The sequence below is a fragment of the Schistocerca piceifrons genome, chromosome 3 (genome assembly GCF_021461385.2).
Source record: "Schistocerca piceifrons isolate TAMUIC-IGC-003096 chromosome 3, iqSchPice1.1, whole genome shotgun sequence".
Classification (NCBI taxonomy): Eukaryota; Metazoa; Arthropoda; class Insecta; order Orthoptera; family Acrididae; genus Schistocerca; species Schistocerca piceifrons.
Window position 1 is genome coordinate 680,327,657 of NC_060140.1, and position 25,715 is coordinate 680,353,371.

General features: G+C 39.2%; 1 protein-coding gene across 3 annotated transcripts in view; it reads right to left on the reverse strand.

Moving 5' to 3' along the window:
• Positions 1 to 9,819: 9,819 nt before the first annotated feature.
• The window catches only part of LOC124787986 (uncharacterized protein C2orf42), a 235,488-nt gene continuing 219,592 nt past the window's right edge, over positions 9,820 to 25,715 (reverse strand). For all 3 annotated transcript variants that reach the window (XM_047255017.1, XM_047255015.1, XM_047255016.1), the window contains one exon: positions 9,820 to 10,647. In XM_047255017.1, coding sequence (XP_047110973.1) covers positions 10,412 to 10,647 — 236 coding nt within the window. In that variant the 3' untranslated portion in view covers positions 9,820 to 10,411. The remainder of the gene's footprint in view (positions 10,648 to 25,715) is intronic.

Genomic DNA, 25,715 nt, shown 5'->3' on the forward strand with positions numbered 1-25,715 from the left:
TATGCCAACTGAAATGTCATAATAAGTCAAACCAAGAAGGCAGGCAGGATATTTTTGAACAGTTTTGGAGATCATAGCAGACAGCGAGAATTCATCTGTTGACATGTGAAACATGTTAGCAGAAAACAGATCCAAAATGTGACTGAATCAAGAAGAAAAATTTGAAGACTGTATTCTGTAACTGTTCATGAAAATAACACTATGGTGTGTGAGGAAATGTTTCTACATACCTTCTCTCTTGCAGATATATGAATGAAGATTGCCACGAAAAAACTGAGAGCACGTGGAATTTTGTCATCTGATATGAGGGGGAATGATTCCAAAAGGGGAAATAAGAGGGTCACTCCAAAAGAAATGCACACTATTTTTGTAAAAATACAGTTTTCATTCTGCATGTGTGAAAGTTTTACAATGTGTAGATACATCCTTCCCACTTGTTTTCAAACTTAGTTCAACCTGTTCCTGTGAGTGGCGCTGTCACAGCATGTCTTCAAAAGGGCTGCTACACTTGACATTCATCAGAAGAAACGTGCTGTCATAGAATTCCTGTGCTGTGAAAACAAGAAAGTGTATGGAGATGCTGCTGTCGATCGCAGTACAGTTACTCGGTGGGCAAGCAGGTTACATGATGAAAGCGGGCACGGCAATATTGAGGATTGTACTTGCAGCGGCACGCCTCATACTGCACACACTCCGGACAATGTGCAGAGAGTTAACGAATTGGTGACTGCTGACAGACACATCACAGTGAACGAATTGTCACGCTACGTTGGGATAGGGGAAGGAAGTGTTTGCAGAATACCGAAAGTGTTGGCGTTAAAAAAGGTTTGTGCCAGGTGGGTTCCCAGGATGTTGACAGTGGCTCACAAAGAAACAAGAAAAACGGTATGCAGCGAACTTTTGTAACAGTACGAGAATGGTGGAGATGAATTTGTTGGAAGAATTGTGACAGGTGATGAAACATGGCTCCATCATTTTTCGCCAGAGACAAAGAGGCAATCAATGGAGTGGCATCATGCAAATTCAAAACCACACCTCCTGCTGGAAAAGTTATGGCTATGGTGTTTTCGATTGCGAAGGACTCTTGCTTGTGGACATCGCGCTAAGTGGAACCACCATAAATTCTGATGCATATGTGACGGCACTGAAGAAACTTCAAGCTCGACTGAGCCGTGTTCGACCACATCAGCAAAAAGCAGGATGTTTTGCTGTTGCACGACAATGCACAGCCACATATCAGTCAAAAAACCATGGAAGCGATCACAAAATTCGGATGGACAACACTGAAACACCCGCCTTACAGTCCTGACCTGGCTCCATGTGACTATCATCTCTTTGGGAAACTGAGAGACTCTCTTCATGGAACAAGGTTTGAAGATGATGACTCCCTTGTGCACACTGCGAAACAGTGGCTCCAACAGGTTGGTCCAGAATTTTACTGTGCTGGTTCCAAGATGGTGTAAGGCAGTTGAGAGGGATGGAAATTATGTGGAGAAATGAAAATATTGTACCTAAAGGATGTATCTACACACTGTAAAACTTTCAAACAGAATAAAAGATGCATTAAAAAAAATAGTGTGCATTTCGTTTGGAATGACCCTCGTACAAAAGAACCTGAAATAAAGGAGTCAGCGCAAGAGCATACAAACAGCTTTCCTTGTGTGGAATCATATTACACAAGGAGAGAAACAAGCACGAAATACCTTGATACCAAACTGAGCATTGCAAAGCAGCACACAATGTGTAAAGAATGTATCAGGGAAAATAAATATATCTCTTCGAATCCCACACATATATTCAACCAAGAATATAATCTGTCATTCATTCAGCCTAAAAAGGATAAGTGTGAACTATGCGAACTTTACACCAGTTGTTTTAAAGAGGAGAAAACAAAGTTTGCAAATATGCCTCTCACATTGCAATTAACATTATTGTAAGAGAACTAAAAGAAAAGTACAAAATCACTTCAATCAGGTAAATCCATAATCAGTGTATGTTTTGATATGCAGAAAGTGTTGGCTACTCCTTAGTCTAATGTGAGCCTTTACTATTACAAACAGGAATATTCCATTTTCTGTTTCACAGTGTATGACAAGCGAAACAAGGAAGGGCAGTGCTATGTTTGGCACGAGTCCATTACCCATCGCAATCCAAATGAAATAGCCAGCTGTCTTTACACCATTTCTTACAGATGCAAGCTGGTAAAGGTGGCAAAATATTCAAACTCTATTTGGATAACTGTGAAGGCCAAAAAAGGAACAGATTCCTATTTTCTATGTTTGTCATTACATCTATTAAGTTTGGATTGTGAGTCACACACTGCTTTCTATAATGGGTGCAATTCCCAGAATGAAGGTGCGACATGCACTCTTTGGTTGAAAGAAGAACAATTTTGTGTAAATTCTGGATCAGTGGGTCACCTTAATTAGAATGAGCATGATCACCAACAAGCCATGCACATTGAATGAAATGACTCAGGACTTATTATAAGACCTCCAGAAACGGGTGCAGAAGCAATGGTGGATATATCACACCAACAAAAATTAAATGATGTGGAGTAAAGTATGACCGTATAAAGTTTACTTCAAGCACACATACATGGAAGAAGCAAGAAGGTTCTCTTGTCCTTATGGAACAGCAACTGCATCCCAAGTGCTTATCATCAGTTTTATCAATGCCAGGTTGAAAAACAAACCAGTACACCAGATCATACTGATGGTGATGTATCAAATGCTGATGAATGGGATCTCTTATGAAAAGTGCATAAGATCATCACAATACATTATTTTCTCAGTTTTTGTTATCACAAAGCTATTGTAGCACAACTTATGATAGAAATATGCTGAAGATTTTCCAGAGGAAAACACCGTGTAAGTCCACAAAGCCCATTTTTGAAAACCAGTCAAGCATATTAAAATAATATATTAAATACCTTCACTTGTATCTGTTTATCAAAGTTTAAAAAAAACTGAAATAAATTTGGATTTATATTATTCATTTTAAACTTCTTTTACTTCTCCTGCACAGCTGACAGTTTGGAGTTACTATCTTAATACTTGGAGCTGTTGTTAGACACTGGACTCGCATTCGGGAGGACGACGGTTCAATCCCGCGTCCGGCCATCCTGATTTAGGTTTTCCGTGATTTCCCTAAATCACTCCAGGCAAATGCCAGGATGGTTCCTCTGAAAGGGCACGGCTGACTTCCTTCCCCATCCTTCCCTAATCCGATGAGACCTATGACCTTGCTGTCTGGTCTCCTTCCCCAAACAACCCCCCAACTTGGAGCTGTTGATATGCAGTACATCACCATACAAAGTATATTTCCAGGCTCGCTAAAATATACAGTGTCAGATCCCTTTACAAGCAAACTAACGCCACAAATGTGAACAACTAATGTTGTTGCTGCTGCTACTTGGGGGAGAGTGGGGGTGGGGGGTCAGAGTTGTAGGTGTGCAGCGTGATATAGTTGGCAAGGTTTTGTATGAACCTATGAATCAGGCAACATGGTGAGCATGTGATGCTCAAGAAAGGACTGTTAACAAACAGTGGGTGGCCCCTACCACTCGATCCACTGAAACTGTCCATAGAAAAGTTGTTTCAGACTAAGTATAATGAGTTGTGGCAGCATTTTCTGGAGTAACTCTTCATTAAGGATGAAATTATTTTTGTTGTACAGAAGCAAGTAACAAGGATAATATGTGGTGTCCACTCTACAACCTCTTAAAGACAGCTTTTCAGATATAGTTGACCATACTGATAATAGCCTCACATTATATTTACTTCACATGAAGTCTATTGTCAACAATCAATCACAGTTCAAAAAACCAGTAGCATTCATAAGTATAATGTACTACAAGGTGAAATTATTTCCACTATCTATAACTTCAAGTGGCACAAAAAGGAATGAAATCAAACAATGGAAAATCCAGGATGGATTTCACAAAAAGGAGTGAGATAATCAGTCATAAAAAAAATTTTGACCACTTACACAATAGTGGGAAGGGTCTAATACACAATAAAATTAATTTCAAACAAAATTTTAAATCATATTTGCTTGAAGTAAAGATTTGTGCCACTGAAAATGGGGTATTAGATATTGAGCACGGACTCAAATTAGGGAAAGATGTGGAAGGAAATCTGCTGTATCATTTTCAAAGGAACCATAGCAAAATTTGTTTTAAGTTATTTATGGAAACCACAAAACCTAAATCTGGATGGATGGGCAGGGATTTGAATATGCATATGTCTGAATTTGAATCCAGTGTCTTATCTTCAAGTCAACCAAACAATTAAGCAATGGGAAATCCAGGGTGGAATGTAACAATATTATGAAAAGTATAGTTGATACTCACCATGTAACGGAGATGTGGAGTCACAGATCGGCACCCCAAAAAGACTGTCGGAAAGTAAGCTTTCAGCCAACAACCTATTCACGGGCCATCTAGAGGAATCCTTGCTAAACTCTCAGAATCCCAGATCCTTCACCTGGTTCAAATTCACTGATGACATCTTCATGATCCGGATCTAGGTTGAGGACACCCTATCCACATTCCTCCAGAACCTCAACATGTTCTCCCCCATTCGCTTTACCTGGTCTACCAACCGAACATGCCACCTTCCTCGTTGTTGACCTCCATCTCAATGATGGCTACATCTGTACCTCTGTCCATATCAAACCTACCAACCACCAGCAATACCTCCACTTCAACAGCTGCCACCCATTCCATACCAGGAAGTCCCTTCCATACAGCCTATCCACTCCTGGCCACCACATTTGTAGTGACAAGCAGTCCCTCTTGAAATATACTGAAGGTCTCTCCAAGGCCATCACAGACCATAATTACTCTCCCAATCTTACACAAAAACAAATCTCCCGTGCCTTATCTTTCCAGACACCTACCACCTCCCAAAGTCCCACCGTCCGGCCACAAAAGAGCATTCCCCTTCGTGACACAGTACCAACCAGGACTGGAGCAAATGAATTACATTCTCTGCCATGTCCTGAAATGAAAAATGTCCAATCCACTACTCTACCCAACTCTCCTACAGTGGTATTCTGCTACCCACTGAACTTGCACAATACCCTCATCTATCCCTATACAATCCCTGCTACTAATTCTCCCAACCTGTTGCCTCATGGCTCATTCCCTGTAATAGGCCTAGATGTAAGACCTGTCAAATATATCCTCCCATGGCCACCTACTCAACTACTCCAGTGCAGCCACAAGCATCACCTATCCAGTCAAAGGTAGGGCTACCAGTGAAACAAGTCACGTGATCTACAAAGCTAATCTGAAACCAGTGCTGCTTTCTACGTGGGCATAACAACCAACAAGATGGCTGTCCACATGAATGGCCACTGACAAACTGTGACCAAGGAACAGCTGGACCATCCAGTTGCTGAGCATGCTGCCCAACACAATGGCATTCACTTTAATGAATGCTTCACAGCCTGTGCTATCTGGATCCTTCTTACCACCACCAGCTTTTCTGAACTGCATAGGTGGGAACTCTCCATGTCATTGTCCTTCACCCACGTATCCTCTTCCCTGTTCCACTCCAGCATTACCTTGCCTCATATTCCACCAATGCACCTATAGTCTTTTCATTCTCTCCTTTGATGCTTCCCCACCCCTCTGGCCCCCCTCCTGTCTAATCCCCCGACTGCACCTAGCTGCCCTACCCCTTCTCCACCTCATCCCTATATGCTCCCACAAACAGCACTCTACTCTCCTCCACCCGTACCCTATTATCCCTCCAACTCCCCACCCCAGCCTCCCCCTAAATCTCACCACCCACATGGTTTCTCCTGTCATGCACAGTTGCTTGCAGTTTGACCTTAGCAGCCAGAGACAGTGGTCATGTATGTTTGAGTTGCCTTTGCATAAATGTGTGTGTGTGTGTTTGTTGTCTAATTCAGATGAAAGTCTTTTGGCTGAAAGCTTACTTGGTATCAGGCTTTTTGTGGTGCCTGACTGTGACTCAGTATCTCAATTATATGGTGGGTAGCGATCAATCCTTTTCATAATATTGTCAAAGTTAAAAACAGGCTGATAACAAGAAGTAGCAGCATTGTGAACAACCATGAACACTCCAGTTGAGTTACAAGGTACATTGTCACCTTACAGTCCCTTCCAGGAAATGCTAAAGCACAACAAAATTGTGCCTGCGACTTCCACCAGACTTGCAGAAATAACAAAAATAGAAATTATTTAAGACCTCAATCTATTTCTCACACTTCTCAACACAAAATTTTCAAAATGGCTTGGTCATGGCCTTTGCCATTTAGTAACTGAAAGTGTGCAGTTTCAACAACACATACAGAAATGAACAGCATTCATACACTCATATGACAGCTATCATTAACAGTGGTCATACCACTAGATTTTATTTTGCACCATTATGCAGGCACACATAATAAATGTAGTGAGAATTAGTAAAACAACTACACTATAGCCTCAAGTTACCTCTAATTATAACATTTATTCTATCTGCTCATAATAATTTAATGCCTTTGCATTAGCTCTTCAGACAAGGAGGTGAGATAAAGACCAATCAGGTCACACATTAGGTTAGTAATCACTGATCATGCAGTGAAGTCTATCTCAAGTACTTGATTGCAGCTGAATGACTGTTCTGTTTTCTACGGGCATGAACAATTTCATATTGTGAATATGAGGGTATTTATGTTTCTAGTAGAAATGTTTTTTATAATACAAGTGCAACATTCCAACTGTAGAATGAAACTAAAATAATATGTTTCCACATAGTTGCAATTGTAATTGAAGAAATGGATGATCTTGAAAATGCAATGAATACGAAGATATTTATCACAATATAAAGACCATCAAAAAGTCAAAAAGACAGTGCTCGAGAGAGAGAGAGAATGGCCTCTCATTCACTAATGATTTCCTTGTATACAGATCAATCGCATCTCTACGCACTTTTGCCACTGATTCTGGATGTCCTATGACTAAATATAAAATGAAAGTTATAAATATCAATAAAACTACTGCTGACACATGAATTAATTTAATTAGCATTCTACACTGCTATCAAAGACACATTTCTTCAGTTTTGGGTTGGGGAAAAAGGAAAGCAAGAAACATAAACAACCAAGCCCCTAAAATTGTGTGCCGCATGTGGAGTGGCATGTGGTTAGCACACTGCTGTTGTCACAGTAAAACACACTGCCAGCTTTTCCTTGGAGTCATTACTTCTCATTCAAGAATGAACACCACTGGCACTACATGACTTAGTGCATCTTGTTTCAATCTTCCTGCCAATTAGAAATTCCTGGCAATATTGACAATTGAACCGAGGTCAGATGCCAGATGCATTGGGTGTCAAGTTTTATTTCAAAAATATGACATTATATTGATGCATACTCATTTCGAGGCAGTAGAGTACTTTTAATTCTGCATAAGTATCAAGATATTTAACAAAGTAATTGGTTTTGCTAAAGAAAGTAAATGTTAGGGTGACAATACTTCAATGACAACGACATTCAATGACAAAATGTCAAAAAAGAAAAACCAGATAAAATCAATGAAGTAGTTGAAATATTGTGTCAGATTAAATATAAGTTAATTTCTACTTTGTATTACATTCTCATGTTTGCATCAGTCAGCCATTCTTCTGTAACTGGCAAGTATATGCTAGAACATTTTGGAGTTATGTATAGGGGTATGAGTGCCTGCAGAAACTTCTTCAGAGAGGGGTCAAGATTCGAAATCTGCCAGATTTGATATAACTGAGTCGGCAAATCTGAGTATGTGTCATGACCCAAAAATTAAAACTGTCAGAAGAAAACAAAACTTATTGTGCCTCAAAAGATCAATAGGTATCTACTTACAATTTTTAAGGTAGATTACATTGGTGCCTAAATCATAAACATATTTCAATAGTATAAGCAAAGTCCAGCTTTTTCTGTTATTAATGTGAATATTGATGTCACCTTTTTGATTCAACGATGTGAGATTACATCCTGATCCACGGCAGCCAAGTTATGTAGTATAGCTAGAATATATTCACAAAACTAATTTATTCATACTCCCATACTGTTAGGTTGAATCCGAAAATTAAAAATCTAAAATACGAAAAACGTCAGAATGACAGAGAAAATTGTGGTGCATATCAACAAAAATACCATATTAACACACCTCAAAGTGGAGTAATATGGAATAAAGTTTTTAAAAAGGCTTACTCCACTTTGATGACATCTTATAAACCTTCACATGTGTTTATGTTAATTTTTGCATTAGTTTCATGATTTCTATTTTGTAGTGTCAAATGGCTTAACTCAGATTGAACAAAATTGTTTTGAAAGATTCACCTATTTGGTTGGTTTGGTAAAGTGTAGCCTATGGCCAATATACGACTTGAAGAATGTGGGAAACCAAATCCAAGGACTGCATCAAGATAACCCTTGACTCTCCAGTATGTAACATGATTGTGTAGCATGGCAACTGAAATGCACAATTCATAGCACTGTGACTGCATGTGGCACTGTGTTGCACTCATAGATTTTTAAACGTCCACAGCCTGGAAGCATATTTCTCAGCCTTGAAATTTCACACTTCTTTCCTTTCTTCTAGTGTAGAAAAAGTTATTTTTTTTTTTTTATTTATATATTTGGGATTAAGTATAGGTTTGTACAGCTACAACATAATGTGGCTGTGTTGTTCTCTCATGTGAAACTGAAAACAGAAACAAAAAGACATTATAGATTTTCTTTTTGAACAGAGAGATAGTAAACTGCTGTTGTGATTCCATTGTGCATCAAGTGAGACTATCCTTATTGGTGACAAAATCTGTGCATCAGGGTGCTGGACTGGCTACTTTCTGCAGCTCGATAAGGGCTAACAAGGAATTGACGGAATAAATTCAAGACTTTATTTCGACATGGTTATGTAGATGTTCGTATTCACTTTGACAACAAATCAGCCACACAATGGCAGCTGCATTAAGGAATTAGTATAATTTCCCATGAACAGAGTAACAACTAAGAAAATCCTAGGTATACAATAGTGATTACTGAAGCTCATTGCTGTCTCCAATGTTAAGTTTACAGCTTAATAGAATCCTAGTGAATGACTGCTAGAAATTCCTGGGAATTCACTAATGAATAAAAAGGTTTTACCCAGATTCCAGGAGGGGGAGGTGCCCCTCTTGCAACCCTCCCACCCACCCATCCAAATAGTGCACCGGATTTATTTAGCTACCGACATTATATAGTTGCACATTTTCATTATGTCTTATGTAAGAAACGGGCATTAATGGGATGTATATGGTTGAATATTCTTTTCTGTTTGTAATTGTTTGATGGAACTAAGAAGATGATGTAAATCTAAATGTACACATTACGAGAGAACAGCCCAGGTGGGTAGAAAATGATCTTACAAAAGAAGCTGTGTACAATGACTAATTTCTTAGATTTTGAAAGAAGCTCATTCGGATACTAAACTTCGAGTAACAGCTGTGAAAAAGATAGGCACAATACTTACGATGTCACCTTTGCAAAGCTGATTGAAATTCAGATCACAGAAAAATAAATATGAGTAGGTTTATGATCACAATGACAAAAGTGTGCACAAGAAAAGCTACAAAGAATGGCATGTTTCAGATTATGTTAAAAAGTAGAACAGACAAATAAAATAGGGGGAAAGATAAAATCAAGTTCCCACAAATTCAGAGAGCAGAGTGTATAAAGTGTGGTTAAAAGCTATTGTAAATACTTTTATTTTCAAACGCATGAACTGCTCCTCATTTATTCTTCAGTCCTTCATATTCTACACAATACAAACATAAACAACTATTAGAAAGACCCCACATTTTTATTATGTATTAATCATATGACTCACAATTATCATCATTGAAACAATATTCACTGTGACTGGTATTGTACGGCAGTATGCACATTTTTGCATGGCTTCTATTTAGTGGTACATACTTAGTCTCACACCCTCACTGACAAGCCATTTAACAAACATACACTATAATATTTTCAAGTCTTCATAGTGAGTATTATCTACCAAAAAAGCACACTTTTTTCAACTTTAATTGTAATTTGAAAGTATCACAAAAAGCCACAATTTTTTAAACATATATAACAACGCAAAAGCTGCAAAATTCTTTACTAAAATAAGTAATAACAAAATTACACTGGCAGTTCCCCTTCTGTAACACATTTAAACTATGGTGCATAAAAAGTATAGCATTATCACAGCTGAGTGGCCTTGATTATGGTTTCTCTATCCACACTACTTTCCCAAAGAATTACATACATCTCACTAAGTATACTTCAGAAAATCTTATAAAACAGTAAAATTACTACTCATGAGTACCAGTAATGTATAATAGCTAATCTGCAGATCTTAAGCGCTTAACATGTACATTTTACAGAGGTATCACATTGGCAATAAACCACAGTCATCTACTCTTGTTATTGAGATGTCATCATTAAGCCGAGATTCCAGTCTCGAATATGTTTGCCTTAATTGTAAATGCTTTTCCACTTGTCCATTACGTTGATGTCCGAACTCAAATCTGATCCTCAATTCACCAATACTGCTTTCTGGCAATATATTTGGAATCCACTCTATAATAAATGGAGTTGGGTCTGTCTGGTCAGGTGCAGTATTACCTGTAAACAATATAAAGCACATGAAGGAAACTTTAAGCAGGTACAATGTTCAAAATAGTAGTAGTAGTACTAGTAGCAGCAGCTTTATTCATCCGTAGATCTCTTTTTACAAGGATATAGGACACGTCAAAGTATTTACACATTTAGACCAATTTAAAATAAGCTAATTCATATACACCTATATTTACAGACTTCTAGTTAGAGACAATCATTACATTTACTCCTTGTATACAATACTTTTTTACAAGTAACTTATTAAATAATGTATTGCCACATTGTTCACTCATATCTCACTATAAGTCACTACACACACTGTACACACACTGTTTCATAACACTTCACTCACCAAACACACACACACACACACACACACACACACACACACACACACTGGTGATCTCTGGACCATTTTCTGTACCGCAACTTCCCATTTGCTATCCTGAAAAACTGAGTCAGCATCCCTCCATAATGAGTGAGATGTTGAGCTCAGAAAGAGGAAGAGGTGTTAGTATTGTGCTATGCATAGCTTGGGGGTAAGTATTTCTAGAAAGGAAAAAAAGAAGGAGAAAAACACAAAGTGAAAATGTTATGTGGAATGCTGGATATTTTATAATCATTATTATTATTATTATTATTATTTATTTGTATAACTTTTTTTTATCAAACCCCTACTCTGTTTTAGCTAAGTAATCCCTTAATGTATAAAATGTATTGCATAATAGGTACTTTTTAGCTCCCTTTTGAAATAAGTGTATTTTGGCAATTGCTTTAATCTCCTTTGGTAATTTATTGTACAGTTTTATTCCTTGGTAAAAAATGCTGTTTTGAGTTTTATGTTTATTTTTTCTTGGTAAATGTAAGTTGAGTCTATCTCTTGTTGCATGGTCATGGACAGAGCTGTTTGTGCAGTAATTACCAATGTTAGTTTTGATGTGTACAACTGACTGGTAAATGTATTCACGTGGAGCAGTTAAAATCCCCAGTGTTCTGAACAGATCTTTACAATGAGCTCAACTAGAATTTTTGGTTATTATTCTTATGGCTCTTTTCTAGAGTTTGAAAACTGTGTTCATATTTTGTGCATTTGTTCTCCAAAAAAGAATTCCATAGCTACGAATTGAGTGTACATATGAATAATATGTAACTAAAAGACACTGCATTTTACAGATATTATACCTTTATATAGGTCACTGGCTGTAATAACACACAAAAGACAGAAAAATTTTGTATGTTTGTGCAAATACAATGCGGAAGATTATTACCTTATGTATACAATGAATGCTATATAATGAGCTCCATGACTTCTTAGCTCTTAGATGTTATACTGACTACCATCAGGATGTGCTGTAAGGGCTAAGGTAATCCATAATTTTGGAAGTTAAACATCACTTCACTATGATGAGCACTGTTCTGTAGCAGAAGTTTCTGATTCCAAAAGGTCATCAAAATGTTTCAAGCAAATAAAGTAATACAATTGGGCAGTGTGATATCTGCAGCCATGAATAATGATACTGTAATTCAGTTTGAATGACAGTGAAAAGGAAAAAATATTACTTATCACACACAGTTTTCTGTTTGAAGGTAGATAAGAAGTTCATTGTGAGAGATATAACCAATATGACACTTATAACATGAAGACCTATATACTGACACATGTATTTAATTTATTACTGTTAGTCAATTCCTAATGACAGTGTTAATCTCACTGATTTGCCGCTTCTGTTTTGGTTAAAAAGTAAGCACACGTACTTAGTTCATTAGAAGAATGTTACATAAACATATCTACATGTCAGTATATGCTAATAATCACTTTTAAGTTGATCTACTCACAAGCACTGGAACCAACAACTGATACAAAGATATGCAGAGAGTCAATAACTGCCTACACCACAGCAAAAAGTACTTCATCAATGCTGCACAGAACTTGTAGAAGTGGAATACCTGGTGGGGAGCAATATCTGTGAAATCATCATCAGAAAAAGATTCCAAATGTTGATCAAATACTATCTGATCAAATCAGGAACAGCAAAAAAATCACAAACCTTTTGTGAAACTTACACTGGCCAAAGAGCTCTAACAGAGAGACTGATCCAAGCCGAAAAAATCAGCTAAAACAAAACTCAGAAAAATGAGATTATCAGTAGTATAAGACAATCAAAAGAAAACGTGGCCTATAAGCTACTAACACTCAAAAATGGTTCAAATGGCTCTGAGCACTATGGGACTTAACATCTGAGGTCATCAGTCCCCCTAGAACTTAGAACTACTTAAACTTAACTAACCTAAGGACATCACACACATCCATGCCCAAGCAGGATTCGAACTTGCAACCGTAGCGGTCGCGCGGTTCCAGACTGAAGCGCCTAGAACCGCTCGGTCACACCGGCCGGCTACTAACACTATGCTTTCAATTAAAGAACAACATGTGCTAGAGACATCAGACTGTGATTATTCTAAAATAGTTACATTCTATCTGAGAAATGACTGAAGTATGATAAAACCACATAACTTATTAACCCTTATTCAAACATAAAGATTCCATACTATGCAACAATAATTAAATAAAACAGCACATTACTCAATGAAAAATGCTGGGCACCCAAACATGACTTGGGAGTTTTGAAACTTAGGAAATAAGCCCCAGAGTGAAATTTTACAAAAGAAAATAGAAGACTCCTAGGACAAGGAAACATTGCCTGAAGATTGGAAAATTGTCTTAATCCACCTGTTATTCCCGAGAAATATCATGAAAAAGTGAACAAAAGCTTGGAATCTCCTTGCAATCAGTGACTAATAAAATTCTTTCAGATGGCATCATGGAGAGACTAGGAGGCCACGATGATCACCTAAGAGGCAAATATCAAGGGATCTTTAGAAAAAGTTGGTCAATAGCTGCACAAATACAGAAACTCAAATCAATAATGGTATAGTACATGTTTGTTTTGCATAGTAAAATGTCTTTCTTTGTACATATGCAGCAGTTAAGAGTCACCCTGGGATCACAAAGTCTAATATGAAGTTTCTAGAATGTCTTTCAAATTCCACTGAGGTTAGAAAAGGAGTCTGACAAGGAGGTAGCTTTCCCTGTTGGTTTCAATGGCATCCTCAAAATGATCATTACGACATGGCAACTGAAACTAACAGAAACTGGCTTGCTAGTCATACTTGGATCAATCCATAGACTGGCAGTAAAGGTTGAGGAGACCACCCAAGCTTGCGAAATTTCAATGAAGCTCACAATTTGAAACATTCTCCCCAAAACTGATTGTTACCCTCTGGTTCCGGGCCAAGTGAAAGACCTGAACCATAGACTTCGAAGATTTCATGACAAGGAAAGCTATGAGTTCCTAGACTTGTGCCATAGGGCTCAGGACAGTACCATTGCTGAAGCTTTCTCAACAAAGTGCCAGAGTTTAAGATGAGTTCACATACGACTAGGCACAGAAAGCTGGTTGAAACACAAAAATGATAGCACTGAGAATTTTGGAAAAAATTTAAGTATATATTGAAAGGATAGGTTAATAGAAAAAGGAAATGGTGTTTTTTCTGCAGTAGATGAAAAACTCAGATCTACTGAGACAGAAATCAAAGCTGCATACAAGACTGTCTGGGTAAGACACAGTATAAAGTGTGGGCATGAACTTATAATTGAATCTTTCTATAAAGCAAACTTTCCAAAAATCTCAGGTTGTTAATAATTATGTTCTCCAATCATAATGACAGCATCGGAAGAGACTTTACTCATAGGGCAATAACTGGGAAAAATACAGTACAGTATTGTAAGCAATGGGTGTGATAAGACATTCTGTGAAAAGATACTATATGCCTTATCTGAAAACTACCCATAACAGATAGTTTGAGAGCCCACTTATGATGGAAATACGTTGTATCTAATGGCAACAAATAGATTTGACCACTTTGAGGATGTCCACATTGACACTCATCTCCATGACCATGCAGTTATAGCAACAATGATTACCAACATACAAATGTCAACCAAACAAGTAGAAAGATTTGCGTGTTCAGCAGACTAGATAAACAGGTAGCAGAATCCTACCTCAGTGAGGAACCCGCAATGTTTAGCTCAGGATAGGATCATGTAGGAGAACAGTTTAATGTGTGCTGAATAGATATTTACTTAGTAGAACATGTCACGAATTCTTAGGGGAGGAATCAAAGTTTTAGTCATAAAATATTGCACAAAGACACACGCCTTTAGAAATTTTAAGTGTAACAAGGCAAAGTAGTGGGAAGAGTTCTTGTCGAACCAACAAGAAACACCCCACTGGCAAATACTTGGGACGCGGTATCAAAACTCATGTATTATAAATTCTTAACATATGCAAAACCCTACGTTAATTAAAAATAGAAAGGTAGTGAAGGTAAAAATGTATAAAGAATTGTCACATTAAATTTTGATTTTTCCACAAACCATGCGAAGCATAAATTTAACTGAGAAAATGAGAAGTTTAGAATTTATCTAACGGAAAGCATCTTGAGGTTGAAAGATAGTGAGACTGACAGTACAAAAACCTTCTTTGCGAGACAATAGTGAAGAGCTACAGGAATGAGTTGCAGGAGCTGGTGCTGTTGGTGATGCAGAGACAGAAGATCGAGACCACAGGGAGTCACCATTGGTGATAACAACTGCTGGAACTGCCAACATTATGGCTACATCAGGCAATACACTTAAGAGACCACAGTTACAAAAGTTATGATTATTTAACACCCATTTTAAATGGCACATGGTTAGGAATAGTGTTGTCAGTGGGAAATTTACAGTGAACACCTGAACTGATTGTCGCCATGCACATGACGGTTATGGTTTTCTTGTTGTCATATTCAAAATTCACAGAATACATTTACTTTCTCACTGATGAAACTTTCCTGGTCATTTTCAATTAACATTTCTTCCTTCAAAGGGAAAGAAACCTAATTTCATTTCTGAACTGATATGTATTTCCAACAAATTATCCAAGGACAAGGACAAGGAATGTGGGGGGGGGGGGGGGGGGGTGTTCTGCAGCTGCCAAAGTACTGGAAAACAGCAATAAGAAGACTTCACAAGTAAGTGGCCAGTACATTACATCAATGGTGACTTAACTGCCTTTCCCAAGAAACTGAATTTTCCTTCTTGGAGAATCAAACACTACTCTGATGATGATTAAAATTACTTAACATGTCAGAACAAATACTGGGACATGGTTAGTAAGCAACATAAACTTAAGTTATGAGTAAATTAATTTTATTAATGTTAAGTGGGTTTAGACAATCTGTAGAGTGAGAGTCTTTTTCCAGCACTGCTGTGTTGATATGTGTGGTATTCAATGCTCAATTAATTGTGACAAATTCAAGTGTCAAACCAAAGTTAACCAAGAGAAATATTTTAAATTACTTGGTTTCAGTAACTGTCACTTTATGAGTAAGCAATGTGTATGAACTGTTGAACTCTGGTGTGTCTTGCCAGTAGCAGAGGTTTCCTTTCTGACTGGCTGAAGCCAGTGGGGAGATAATTTACAACCCTCAGGTAGACAACGAGACTAAGGCAGATTTTTTGTGACATACGTGGCTGGTCCCACACTGTCAAGACCAGTCCAGCTACTTAATTAAAAAAAAATTCACCTTCTCACTAGTCTGATAACAATTACGTCAAAATTAATGTTGAAATGTGGTATCTACTGGAAAAAAAAAAAAAACATAAATAGTTGAAAGAAGCATTGATATTACTACTATTGTAATCAAAAAGAAGAAAATGGCTTTAAAATAGGTAAATAATAATTGCAGAATGTTTCTGGACCAATTTATCACTCATTACGTGTTTCATGCTCTGCCCACCTTCAGATTTCCTGACGACAAATTAGTAACAGAAAATAATGTTTAAAATCTTGAAAATTTACACAAGTGTCTCAAAAGAGGACCAATGTTTGAACAACAATGACATTTAAAATAAACTACATACCATTTAGAATGTCAATTGGCATTGAGAGAAAGATAAAATTTACTATTTCACTCAGAAAATAACTTTATGACAAACAAGCATGCTGCTTACAGTTGAGTGACGTGGCTAGCAGATAGTCCCCTGTAAAAGAGCTTGTAGACACTAGATGGTGCAGGCTCTGTGGCACTGCCTTAAATACCCACTACATCACTGCAAGCAATAACAACATTATTTGTTACACAGTTTATGTAGTTTTTCTTACACTATAAATAAAAGACAAATTTAAAGACAAATGTTGAAATGTACAGTTTCAGTAGCGTAGAAGAGAGCCTATGGATGCAGGATGGTGTGCTATGATGCTACCATATATGACATGTGCATAATTACGAGTTGTAATTTCACATAAAATATATACAGATTTTTTCCTACATTATGAATAAAAATTAGTGCCAAAATGAAGCAGAGAGAAGTTTAAAATATATACATGTCTTTGCAACAAAAAACATTTTCTGTAGAAAACATACAATTAAAAAAAGAAACAAAACTAGGAGCCTTTGTCAAGAGGTAAAAGTTGCTAAATGAACCATAAAATATTCAGGAGGGCAGTGGAATGTTTTGTGGCTTACTTTCCTACTAGTGGTGATAGGAATAGGTGTTAAAACATTCCAACAGTCGATCTGTAGCTCTCTCATTTTACTGGATTTTTCCAATTTCTTTTTTGTTTGCTGTTGGTCACCATACAATATCAATGCTGTAATGGTCCTGCTAGGCAAAGCCCTTGAACCACGAACCAGCTTCCCCCTGAGGACTTTGATCCATAGTGTCAATGATGCTGAGAGTGATTTTTTCTTCTATCTAGTGGAATAACACACCCACAGAAGTTGAACTTGATGTATTTCCCATAACATACGTGCCAAACTTCTTCTAATTGATCTAGTACATAGGCGTGTAAGTGTAGTTCGATATTTGCATGAGTGCATCCCACAAGAGATTGTGAACAATTTCATACAATAAAATCTGAACATAACTTGTCTTTTCGGTGATGATTTCTTTGACAACATGGAGGTCACATGCATTCCATGCCCTTAACTCATGGCCCCACGGAGCAAATGACTCCATGCAGCAGGTAGAAGTGTCAGTCCACAGCTTTCACCATCGACAGCACAGGATCAATACAACTGAGATGTGCACAAACCATCGAAAACCTACTGACAGTGAATTACTTCCTACTTATAGCTACCTTAACCTACGAATATCTTATATCAGCCAATGGAGATAAAGGTTGTGAAACATTTTGTTCTACGAATGACATGTTACACTATGTAACCAAATGAAGTGTGTAAATTCAGATTTTTGTTCATATATTTACGCTCTATCAAGCAATAATTCACCAAAAATGATAAAAAACAATTACCTACTGCTGGTGATCTGTTCATCAATTATTAGATTTGGAGTTAAACAGCAGTTAGTGTTAATTTCAATCTATTTGAGGTTATCTAGTGTTCTACCTTTTTGTTCTGAATGTAAAAACTTAGGCTATTTTCAGTTGACTGTAAACAGAGGTTTTGTCATCTCAGGTGACAACCAAGGGCTCTGTTATTGCTGGTATGTGTGTGCTCCCTAAATCTTATCTTAAATTCCTTACCTACATTGTAATAGTTTCTTTATTGGCCAGACAGCTAGAGAATTTAAGATAAGATTCAAAGAGCATATGTATGACAGAAACAAGAGCATCCTTGGTTGTCACCTGAGATAACAAAATCACTGTTTACAGTCAAATTTAGCCTAAATATTTTACATTTGGAACAAAATGGTAGAATGCTAAATATCCTCAAATAGGTTGAAATTAACACTAACCAATGTTGAACCAAAATCTAATAATTAATCAACAGCAGGCAATGGTTTTTTAGCATTCTTGACAAGTTGCTGCGGAACAGAATATATGAATAAAAATCCGCATTTCCATACTTCATTTGGTTAGGTTGCGTTCTCCTGTATATTTTACAGTTCATTTAATAACATTTACCTCTTAACACAGGCACTTAGTTTTGTTTCTTTTTTATTTAATGTTTTATACATAAATTATTTTTATTGCAAAACCCTGTACATATTTCAACCTTTCTTTGCCTCACATTGGCATTAATTTTTACTCATAATATCAGAAAAAATCTGTATATGGTTTATGTCAAATACTGTAATATGTTGTAATTATATGCATGTCATATACATTAGCATCATAGCACTATGGCATCCAACATCAATAAGTTCTCTCCTGTGGTACTAAAACCTTGTTTTTACATTTGTCTTTGCTAAGAAAGCAGTATCTTTTATTTACAGTGTAAGAAAAAACTGTATAAATTTTCTAGATTTGCAATGATGTATCGGGCATCTATGGCATCGCCACAGGACTTACGACATCAAGCACCTACAAGCTCCCTTACATGGGACTGTCTGCCAGTCACATCACTCAGCTGTAAGCATCATGTATGTTTGTCATAAAGTTATTTGCTGAGTGAAATAGTAAACTTTACTTTTTTTTCAATGTTAATAGACGTTATTGTCAAAATTGTAAATTCATTCGGTACTAAATGGTATGTATTTTATTTTAAATGTCTTTGTTGTTCAGTTGGTAAGATCGTTTGAAGAAGAGAATAGAAGCATTTGAAATATGGTGATTTAAAAAATGCTAAGATTATATAGGTTAATAATGAGGTGGTAATGAATCACACTGAGAAAAAAGAAATTTATGGCACAAATTGACTAAAAGAATGGCTTATAGCACATATCCTAAGGCATGTTCAAATGGATCTAAGTTGCCGTAGCTAGGTAGGGCTGAAGGGGCTTACACAGAATAGACTAGCACGGAGAGCATGGAAAGCTTGAAGACCACAACCACAACAACAACATCAACATTAGAAAAATATCCAGTTTAAGTGATATATCAAAGTAGAAAACTCTCCAAAGCACATCACTTTTAGTGCAGTATGTTGTGGTAAAGTGTCAGGAAATGTGACACACACACACACACACAAAACTTTTCAGCAATTTGATAACTTTAAGGAATGCCCATCTTTACAAGCATAATAAATTAACACACAAAGTTCATATTGTAAGCAGCTGCAATAAATCAGATAAGCAACACCGTGGTCACCAACAAGGAAATAAACATATGACAATATTTTTTTAAAAAAGGATGAGCTGTTAGACTTAGCATCTTATTTGACAATATACTGGCTGGAGAACAATAAATATAGCAGCAGATGATTCCCAGAACAACATGGGAGTGGTTTTGCAATACAAAATCAGGGTCAAAAACTGAGGTTGGCAGGGAATAGCCCCTACCTTTGTTTGAAAGGCCCTCATTCACATCAGCTCAGCAAAACAACATGCAAGTATGAAAAGAGGTTTAGAAAGAAAACACAGTCTGTTGTACATTGGAGCACGGTTTTGTCTGTGTATCCGCATGGAAATAAAATTTTAACAAAAAGAGGTCTTGGTTGTAACTGTGCTACAAAGAAGTTCCATACCTCCCCCATAACATATTTTAAACTAGTCACAAATCCTTTACTGTGACATTTAACTGCAAACTTCCACATGAAACTGTAATAACTTCAAGCTGAACAAATATATTTCAAGGAAGATTCAATACATGAAAGTCACAAATCAAGTAAACAGAGTAAGACGTGTGTACACTTTAACAGTCAAATCATAACTGAGTCCAAGTCTAACGGCCGCTGGCTGGCTGGCCACTTAGGTAGCCAGCCAGGCACTTATGTAGCGCTGCTGCTGCATGGCTGGCACACAGCACCGCATGTAGAGGACGCGCGTAACTGTGCAGTGGCACTTTGAAAGATTGGCGAGTCACAACACTATTCCCCCCCTTTGAAGTTTTTGCACAGGTCTTGATGGAAGTGGCCTGTAGATTGCTAATGTCCATAGCTGTTGTTTGACTGGCCGTAAAGTCTCGAGGAGCAGGCTTCCCGTACGGACGGAAGTGACCCCGATGATAATGGGTCGAGATGACAGGAGACGTGGGGGTCGAATCTGCTGGGGCCCCGTGCACCAATCTGTCCATTGTGGCAAGTCCGGTTGTTATAACAGGAGACATAGGCGATGTGTCCCCGTCCGTACGATAAGGAGGCGAGTAGAGTCGCTCTGACAGATGATGGTCATCTGGTTCCTGCATGGGCACGTCTCCTGGTGGTGTCACTTCTTGTACTGGCACTGATATGATGGTGAGAAGACTGCGTTGTGAGTAATGAGAGATTCCAGTATCCCGAGTGTCAAGTAGAACCGAAGCTGGTGTAGTGACATCTGGAACAGGCGTTGCCGGCAAACAAGGCCGAAGCTGGTCCGAATGACGCACTGCAACACCTGTGTCCGTCTGGATTTCATACAGGCGTTGGCCACGGTGTCGCAAGATGCGGCCAGGACTCCATTTTGGCCGCCTGCCATATCCCCGTCCCCATATAAGGTCATCGGTGGTGAACCGGTCAAGCGAAGGCACCCGTGGCCGTGAGGTGGAAGGCCACAGAAGATGAAGTAGCGTGCGGGGCTGTCAGCCATGTAAGAGCTCAGCCGGGCTGTGGTCGCCCATGGGGGTGAAACGGTAAGAAACCAGAAATTGGAGATGCACATGATCAGCAGAAGAAGTCAGGAATTTCCTCATCTGAGCCTTAAATGTGCGGAGCAGTTGTTCAGCCTCACCGTTTGACTGTGGATGGAACGGAGGGGCCACGACATGCATGATGCTGTGACGGGCACAAAAACCGCAAAATTGGAAGAGGCAAATTGCAGACCATTATCAGTAACAAGAGTAGAGGGAAGGCCTTCCAAAGAGAAAATGTGAGCTAGAGCATTGGTGGTTGCCGCGGTGGTAGGCAATGTGCAACGGACAATAAAAGGAAAGTTAGAGTAGGCATCAATAACGAGAAGTCGATAAGTACCTAAAAAAGGTCCCGCGAAGTCAGCAAGAATACGCTCCCAGGGCTTCTCAGGCGAAGGCCACAGTGACAAAGGTGACTTCGGGGTGGTGGCCTGTGACACACAAGGGCTGCAGGCAGCGACCATGTGTGCTATTTCAGAGTCGATGCCGGGCCAGTACACATGACAGTGCGCCAGAGATTTTGTGTGAGAGACACCCCAGTGCCCTTGGTGAAGGAGGCGCAAGACCGAAGCACGCAAAGACGCAGGTACCACAACATGTGGCGAAGCATTTTCGGTGGAAAGGAGGATAACACCATCCCTAGCCGTGAGGCTGTAACGCAAAGTGTAGTAGTTCCGCAATGGATCAGAAATCTTAGCGGACGGACAATCTGGCCAACCCTTCTGCATCGTCCCTATCGAATGCCAGATCAGGACCCACGGGAAGGCGATACAGTGCATCAGCATTCGCATGTTGAGCTGTCGGCCGGAAATGAATCTCATAATTGAAATGAGACAAGTAAAGAGCCCAACGCTGGAGGCGGTGTGCAGCTTTGTCGGGAAGTGACGTTGATGGATTGATGGATGAAACAAGATGAAACTTGGATCCATAGAGAAAAACACCAAACTTATGAAGAGCATAAATAATGGCCAAAGCTTCTTTTTCAATTTGAGAATATTTTTGTTGGGCATCCGTGAGCGTTTTGGAGGCATAAGCAATGGGTTGTTCAGATCCGTCAGAAAAACGGTGCGCAAGGACTGCACTGACCCCGTATTGAGAGGCGTCCGTGCAAGAACAAGATGTTGGCCAGGTCGACAAGTAGCCAGGCACAGGGCCTGTTTCAGCATAGTCTTCAATTTCTGGAAAGCCGCATCGCATGATGCGGACCAGTGAAAAGGCGTGTTTTTATGAAACAGGCGGTGCAACGGCTGAGCCACCGAAGCAGCAGACAGTAAAAACTTGTTATAGTATGCTATTTTCCCCAAGAAGGCCTACAGTTCCTTAACAGATGTAGGGCAAGGAAGGGCATCGATCACAGCGACAGTTTGCTGAAGCGGACGAATACCATCCCGAGAGAGTTGAAACCCCAAGTACGCGATAGACAGCTAGATGCCTGAAAAAATTTTGATTTCTGAAGATTACACTTAAGACCAGCAGTCTGTAAGACATGAAAAAATGTGCGGAGATTTTGAAGATGTTCGTCAGTGGTGGAGCCAGTGACAACAAAGTTGTCCTGGTAATTTATACACCCAAGGACAGTGAGCAATAATTGTTCCAAGAATCGCTGAAAGAGAGCAGGGGCACTGGCAAACCCGAATGGCAATTGTTGGTATTGATAGAGGCTGAAAGGCGTGTTAAGGACCAGAAACTGCTGAGAAGCAGCATCAAGAGGAAGTTGATGATAAGCTTCTGACAGGTCAAGTTTCGAAAAATACTGGCCTCCAGCAAGTTTAGTGAACAATTCTTCAGGTCGAGGCATAGGGTAAGTGTCGATAAGGCATTGAGCATTTACAGTGGCTTTGAAATCGCCACACAGACAAATATCACCATTTGGCTTAGCAACAACAACAGGAGAGGACCATTCACTGGAAGTGACAGGAAGCAAGACCCCTGAAGCAGTGAGACGATCCAGCTCCCATTTGACCTGATCACGAAGGGCCACAGGAATGGGCCTAGCCCGAAAAAACTTAGGCCGAGCAGTGGGTTTGAGCGTGATATGAGCTTCAAAGTCGCTTGCACGGCCTAACCCAGGAGAAAAAAAAGGGACGAAAATGTCGTTGACAAGGAATCCAATTGAGCATAAGGAATAGCATCAGAGACGATATTGACAGAGTCATCTATGGAGAACCCAAAAATGAGAAAGGCATTGAAACCAAAAAGATTCTCCTCATTACTAAGGTCGACCACAAATATGGGAACAGTGCGAACGACAGATTTGTAAGATACCTCAGCATCAAATTGTCCCAATAGAGAAATCTTCTCTTTATTGTTAGTCCCTAAGTGCCTAGTGACAGGTGACACGATTGGAGAACCCAACTGAAGACACGTCTGAGAACTGATGATAGTGGCAGCAGAACCAGTATCCACCTGCATGCGAACATCTCGACCAAGTATTTGGACAGTGAGGAATAACTTCCGTGAAAGGGAAGAAGTACAATTGACAGACAACACAGAATCAGAATCTGCATCATGTTCATGAACATCATGCATGCGGTCGGATTTGCAAACGGATGACACATGACACTTTTCTTGCATTTGTGACACTCGGCCCAACGTTGTGGACAATCTTCTCGTGAATGTTTCGTAAAACACCGCGGACATGGAGGAAGCTGCCGTGGGTTTTGCTGCAGTTTCTTAGAGGTTTGGTTAAGGTTAGGCCGAGGCTGCGCTTGGGAGTCTACTGCGGCCACGTCGGCCGACGGGGACACGCCACACGCTTCGTCAACATCGCACAGAGGTTGTATTTCCCTGACGTCGCCCCATGCCTCTATTTGCACTCCAATGGCGCAAGAAATTTCAAAAGACTGAGCGATGGATAGGACTTCATCTAGAGTTGGATTTGCCAACTGAAGGGCACGTTGCCTAACTTCTTCGTCGGGTGCCGATAGGATAATAGCATCCCATACCATGGAATCGGCCTAGGATTCTTTGTGAACTTCAGTAACAAATTGACACTTTCTACTGAGGCCGTGAAGGTCAGCAGCCCAAGCGCGATAGGATTGATTCAGTTGTTTTTGACAATGATAAAAGGCAACACGAGAGGCTGCCACATGCATTTGCTTTTGAAAATAGACAGACAGAAGTGAGCACATTTCAGCAAAGGACAAAGACGCAGGATCTTTCAAAGGAGCCAATTGCGACAACAACTGATACATTTGAGGTGAAATCCATGAAAGGAACCGAGACTTAAATGTTTGTTCATCAGCGACATAAAATGCCAAGAAGTGCTGTCAAAGATGTTTTTCGTAATCAGACCAGTCTTCTGCCGTCTCGTCGTAAGGAGGAAAAGTAGGTAGAGACAACGACAAGAGACGCCCCACATTTGATGCCACGACGAAATCACGAGTCACATTTGTGAGAAGCATTTGCTGTTCTATGAGACCTTGCAATAGTTGCTCTAAAGTAGCCATGGAAACATGTGGGTCAACGACAGAAAAGAAAAATCACTACCTCGTCGCCAACTGTAATAACTTCTAGTTGAACAAATATATTTCAAGGAAGACGCAATACAAGAAAGTCAAGTAAATAGAGTAAGACGTGTGTACACTTTAACAGTCAAATCATAACTGAGTCCAAGTCTAGCGGCCGCTGGCTGGCTGGCTGGCTGGCTGGCCGCTTAGGTGGCGCTGCTGCTGCGTGGCTGGCAGACAGCGCCGCATATAGAGGACGCGCATAACTGCGCGGCAGCAATTTGAAAGATCGGCGAGTTACAACAGAAACAGCCCAATGCCCACAACATTAAACAGCCCAATGCCCACAACATTAGCCTCTAAACCTAAGCTGAAAAAATTACGACATCCACTTCAGTTGACAAGCAATTAGAAGCTTCCTCGTGTCTATTCATAAGGCAATAATTAGGATTCAATGTTTGGGACTTGTGTTCCTTAACCAAAATGATTAGCTAGAAATCATTAGGCAACTTCCCAATTAATGCGTATATAGTTGCACAAGGTATTAGGTAGAATGCAACATATGTGCTACATTAGTGCAAGCTGAGTTACACAGCTGTAAGCACTTGCATGTATTTATTCTTCTCATTTAGAAAAGGCTCGCATGAAACAAACACCATAGAGTCTCCAGAGCCAAGTAATACACTTGCTACACAGGTGTTGCTGGGGAATGATATCCAAGAAATACATCTTGCATCCAGATGTCTACTGGGCACACTTCGATAAAGATACCGAAAACTTAATCTGAGCACCAAACAGCACTGCAAAAGGTCACCTGTACCTTCATAAGTACACACACTTTGTCCCAAACGAAAAGACCCATCAGAAAAAACATATTTAGATTTCACAGGGTCATTCCTAACACCAAGTTGTTGATGGTCATGGGTGTAACCTCAAAGTATCAGCACATAGCTAAGACACCCTCCATATACCAGGAAGTACGGTATCTACGTGACTTAACGAAATTTGAGTCAGCCCAATGATTATACATATAGGTCAACAGGTAAGTAAAATGAAAGCTGCACAATTGGGGATC